The following is a 5,753-nucleotide window of genomic DNA, read 5'->3' as shown; positions in this document are numbered from 1 at the left end:
TATTTCCACCTGTACTGCTGCTGACAGGCTCCATACTAAAAAGATGTAGAATGGCACAAAAGTTATAAATAATTCAACGATATTCACAAAGCAATAGTGTAAACAGAATGGCACATACAGTAGAGCAGACATGACTTGGAAAACTTAATGAAATAAATTAGGAATAAATGTACTTTCTAGCAATGATCACAACAAAGTCATTTCCAGAAGTATACCGCAAACCTGGCTGATAAAAGTAGCACGGCAGTGTGTATATTTACAGAAAAAAAGGTTGTGCTTGTAAGTAAATAAAAAACCTGTCTAACAAAGTTTTAAAATTTGAATTAAGCTAAAATAAATAAGTAAAGAGAAGTGCACAGGTAGTGTAATTTTAGGTTAAATGCCTAAAAAAGAAGAAATTCAAAGCATTTACCCTCGTCTTTAGATGACATGATCGTTTAGATGTGAAGGAGGGTGTAGTTGCCCCAGGTTTCTGTTCGTTTGTAAATTCAGGTAGAAACAAGCACAGAGGAGGTCATGGTATGAGGTCAACCGCACTGCTTGGTGAACGAAGTGACGGTGAAGATATTCTGTTTAAGCTCTACTCTCGCCGTCCTTTTTTTTCGGAGGAGGGTTCTCAGTTTCAGATTGTTTTCGTGGGTGATGTGTGTTTGCGTATGTTTGTGTGTGTTTGAATGGCAGGTGATGACGAGGCACTCTTCGTGCATCTTTCTATAGCAGCTCGGTAGGGAAACAGGAGATCTCTCAGGGGTGAATTTTTAAGATGTTGATCGTTTCTGGTCTCGAGCTGAGACGCACTTAATGCACATTCACTATGGACAGCTGATCTCGGCCTGATAGGAGCCTTTATCTGTGTGAGACAAACTAGCTCAGTGGGCCCAGGCCGGCTTTTAGAGGTTAAGGGTCAGGGTGTGTAGAGGACTCTGGGGGCGTGGGTGGGTTTCAGAGATGAGTCTCATCTCTGGTCTCTGTGCCAAAGTCTTGCTGGTTCCTGCTACAACGAGCCGGTCCCACCTGCGAGTCCTCCGGCACGTGCGCCAGTGGGTCTGAGCGGATTATATACCTGCGAAGACAAAAACTGACATTATCTGCCAGCATGGAGCAGTTACAGACTTGGACTCCCAAACGAGTACTTACATGTAAACACCTGGCATTTAAATATGGCAGCCGGGGGTTTCACCTCTAGGAAAGTTGAGCATTATCACTAAATTAAGCTGTTAATTAGTCTAAAACTTACTGTGAGAGTAACTTTCCAACCATGTACTTGCTAAATATTACTCAAGAGGTTTGCACTGTTCACCTTCCTTTCTTACTGAGTCTCCAGAGTGGCTCCACAGTGTAATGGTTTACACATTTACCTAACAAGAGAATGAGCCCTGGTTTTATCCCAGGAGATGACAGGAATCAGCTGGTGTTTCTGTCAGGAAGGACATCTGGCGTGATCAAACACATGTTGTATTTTTTATACTACTGTCTACAGTAGCAACAATTTAATTATTATTACCAGGTGATTTACTTAGTTACTATCAAGTTGAAAACATTATAATAAAGGTCTATGAAACAAAAAATATAGAGAGATCTTAAATAAATAACAGATGAGATCTTAAATACTGGAACAGTTCTATTATTAAAGCACTGTCATGATCTCAATCAGTGGACAGTTACAGGGTAGTGTATTAACCTGTAGTATGGATGAGTGCAAATTAATTGAAACTTTAAAATCCTAGTTTGGTTCTAACAGTTAAATTATTAACTACACCAATCAGCTCCAACATTAACATTAGGTATTGTGTGCACACAGCTTCTTTAAACCAGGGTCCTTCATATAATATTTGTAGCTGTTTCAAAGAGCCCGCTACGATCAGCAGATACAAATGGTCTGCAACTATGTTTAGGCAGAGGTTGAAGTAACACCCACATAAATGCAAGGACTTGCTTCATTCAGGCTGCCTTTTTACACAGTAAATCCTTTTGCTTTTTCTGATAACATTACTCATGGGGCCAGGCCGCCTTCTTCCAATGCCTCCCCTGTGGACAGGGGTCGACATGACCAGCTCTGTAGTGTGGCAACAGCCTGCCCTCTTTCTGTCACGGCCTGCACTGAACTTTTTAATAATGTAGCCCAGTAAGACCCACCATGTTCACAGGCTGTGACACAGTCATATAGCCACCTCAAGCTGGATCATGTCAGTCCCTCAGATCCACATTGCCATCAACAGCTGACAGTTCACTTGCTGCCAAATATATCTCAACCCTAACAGGTGGCACTGTAGCGATATGCAATTCCCTTCGCCTGTCAGTGGTTATAATGTTGTGTCTGATTGGTGCATTACTCAAAAGCAGAATGATTTGCCAGCTGTCCCTTCTGGCTGCTCATTATAATTACATAAGCTCGACCCTGGAGTCTGTGGCGGCGAGGCTTCAAAAGTGGAAGTTCAGTGCGCAGTTTGAAGTTAAGCCTTTGCAAGTTAAATAACAACTAGACTTCATTTCAGCCATTTTTTACTTGCCTTTCTTATGAGGCTAGAAATAATTCTGAAGCAGTCACGCTTAACAAGGTGACACCAGTATTATTAAGGAACTTTACTGATGCCTCGTATTAATTAATATTCGTGTTACGTTGTTGACTGTTTCAGAATAGCTATACTTTTTAGTGTTAGCCAGTTAACATGCCAGTTATATCGCCGCCTGTTAAGATCCACACACCCTGCTGGTTCTCTGCTCGAGGTGTTAACCGTTACCTGTGCGCGTGTGCTGCAGGCATCGATTCACACATCAAAAAGGGTGACGCTTTGCGACACAGCTGGAGTTTACATGAAAGGTGTTATAAATGGAATATTTCACATAATACCAGACTTTTCCTGTAGTTCTCCTGCAAAGGATATATTTACGAAACAGTGTGAAGTCATTGTTTGTAGCTGTTTGCAAGCTGCATGTCTGGATATACAGGATGACTGTAAATACTAAGTTGAATAAACTTATTATAATTTGTCCTTTTCCCCCAGATCAGATAACAAAGTAACAATTTGTTACAGCTCAGTAATAACGTAGTAACATTCCCTTTTAATTACCCCACTGAAGATGTAAGTGTATCCAAATAATAATTTTGTATCAAGAGTTGTTATAGCTGAGTGATATTACATTGAAATTATGTTATTGGGTAAACACGTGCCCCAAGTGGAGGAGTTTAAGTATCTTGGGATCTTGTTCACGACTGACGGGAGAAAGGAGCGGGAGATCTACAGACGGTTTGGTGCTGCAGCTGCAGTGATGTAGACGCTGCACCGGTCTGTTGTGGTGAAGAGAGAGCTGAGTGTAAAAGCAAAGCCCTCAATTTACCAGTCGATCTACGTCCCTACAATCACCTATGGTCACAAGCTGTGGGTAGTGACCGAAAGAACGAAACTGCGGTTACAAGCGAAAGAAATGGGCTTCCTCCGAAGGGTGGCTGGCCTCTCCCTTAGAGATAGGGTAAGAAGTTCGGCCATCCGGGAAGGGTCAGATTGAGCTGCTGCTCCTCCACATCGAAAGGAGCCAGCTGAGGTGGTTCGGGGATTTGATAAGGATGCCTCCTTGGTGAGGTGTCCCGGGCATGTCCCACTGGGAGGAGGCCCCGGGGCAGACCCAGGACACGCTGGAGAGATTATATCTCTCGGCTGGCCTGGGAACGCCTTGGTGTTCCCCCGGACAAGCTGGAGGAGGTGGTGGCTGGGGAGAGGGAGGTTTGGGCTTCTGTGCTTAGGCTGCTGCCCCCACTACCCGGCCCAGTTAAGAGGAAGAAGATGGATGGATGGGTAATAACATTCAAGAAACCCGGGGTAAATATAGTAAAACAATGTGCTGGTTACAAAATAATAACCTACTAGCAATAAAATTGCAATATCTGTGCATTACAATATATTTGTATTCTGATACTATATATTTTAATATATTTATATTCTAATATTTATATTATGACTTGTGGCAGTAAGTAGTAATAAGGTGATATTTAATATTGGTTAATGCTTTGACATATGAGGATGGATACCATATTATAATTTCCAGGCTTGAATAACAATATATAAGATTTTGATTTGTGTATATCACAGCTGAGCTCCACATGTCAACTATTCAGTAATTTATTACTCAGTTTAATTTACATTTAAGTACCATTAGTGTTGGCTGACCAGTCTAAAAACATAATGGTTTAGATTGTAATTTAGTCTGACTGTAACTAACAACACACAGATAAAACACAAAGGTGTTAACAAAGTAAAGCGTAGAGGATAAAAGAGAGAGGTCCTTACACAATGTCGTTGAGCTCCAGCATGGTGTCAGGAGGAGGATTGATGAGGACGTAGGACAGCGTGTTCTGGTGGTCGTTCATCTCATCTGTAGAAACAGACAGAGATGGCCTTCAGTGCTGCTCTGGAGCCCTCTCTCGTCCCCCTCCATTATACAGAACATCAACCAGGAAATGAGCCTTTTATCCATTTAAAATATGACACTGCCTTGTTTTCAGCCTTTCAGTCAGGACAAAAGTAAAGTAAAAACTTAACGAGCAAGTGGTGCAAAAAATCGGAGGCAAATAACTGCGGGAATAATTTGAGGGTTCCTTGTTACAACTGCTAATGATCATTTAAATCTTAATATGAGGAAACAAATGATCTTATTAAACACATTTAGCATGAATAAAGCCTGTCATTAAGTAATGTAAAGCCTGTATTTAAATGGGATTAGAAAAAAGAACATACAAACTCCAGAATCTGACATTTTTACACGGTCATTTTAAATAGCTGGAGCAAGGGCAGCTTTACCACACTTATACAAACTCTGTGAGTGGAGGGCAGTCGCAGTTTTTAAATGTAAATGTTTTCACATAATCAGTTTATACAGGATGTCTTTTATTCTATTTTTTATCATTAATGCAAAATGTTTTCAATGGGTGACTGATCTGGGCTCATCATTCAGTTCTTCCTTTTTTAAACATTTTACACAGTATTCAAAGTTCTTATGGTTTGTATATTTTAAAGATGTATAATAAAATTTGACTAGCAAAAGAGTTTTGAAAGCCTTTAGAGTCCAGTTTGCCATGTTCACCAATTTCTTGTAGAAGAAATCAATCCTGCATATATTCTCTACCTTTAACTAGTTCCTTAACCAGGATGTAAATGACGTGGGCTCAAGATTCATAACAATTCACAGGTTACTGCACGTAAAACGACCAATGTTACCTCGACCTTGATCACAGTTTGGGTGAGGACCCATTAAGCGATCAGTGTGTGCAAGTTTGATTAGATTCTGATGAGTACTGCAGGGGAAGTACCAGACGTTGACAACTGGGGACGAGCATGGATTCACTTTAATAGTTAAACAATTGTTCCAGTCTGCAACAAGCTAATTGAACAATAAATCAACCATGTGATTATAAATTACTGTTAGAAAATTTAATATTTCACAAAATATTAAACTGATTTAGAAAATCTTATTATTTTTATTTGAAAAGCATTTTAATTTGTTTTCAAATTTAAACTTAAAGATACTTAAAGATCACTTAAGTATTCACTTAAAGATACTCATAAATTGCTAAATTCCCTCATTCAGTCCTTTACATCCTGTTATAAACACTAAAAACATTAACAGTTGTAACAAACATCTTTTATTGCTTCAACAACACAGTTAGGCCAAGGAAATTGTTCTGCACTATGAAGAGTTTAGATTTTATGAGAGGAAACCTATGAGAGTTTAACCTTTATTTTTCCAGATGAGTCATA

The 5,753-nt window shown here is 39.9% G+C and overlaps 1 protein-coding gene across 16 annotated transcripts in view; it reads right to left on the bottom strand.

Moving 5' to 3' along the window:
* Positions 1-295: 295 nt before the first annotated feature.
* The window catches only part of kcnt1b (potassium sodium-activated channel subfamily T member 1b), a 69,881-nt gene continuing 64,423 nt past the window's right edge, over positions 296-5,753 (bottom strand). For all 16 annotated transcript variants that reach the window (XM_005743090.2, XM_005743095.2, XM_005743091.2 and 13 more), the window contains 2 exons: positions 4,287-4,371; positions 296-1,063 (listed from right to left, as the gene is read on the bottom strand). In XM_005743090.2, the coding sequence (XP_005743147.1) occupies positions 943-1,063; positions 4,287-4,371 (206 nt within the window). In that variant the 3' untranslated portion in view covers positions 296-942. The remainder of the gene's footprint in view (positions 1,064-4,286; positions 4,372-5,753) is intronic.

Source organism: Pundamilia nyererei, unplaced genomic scaffold (assembly GCF_000239375.1).
Source record: "Pundamilia nyererei isolate P.nyererei 1_Seehausen unplaced genomic scaffold, PunNye1.0 scaffold00127, whole genome shotgun sequence".
In the NCBI taxonomy this organism is placed as follows: Eukaryota; Metazoa; Chordata; class Actinopteri; order Cichliformes; family Cichlidae; genus Pundamilia; species Pundamilia nyererei.
The sequence above is the reverse complement of the archived record's forward strand: the minus strand, read 5'-3'. Positions and strand labels throughout refer to the sequence as shown.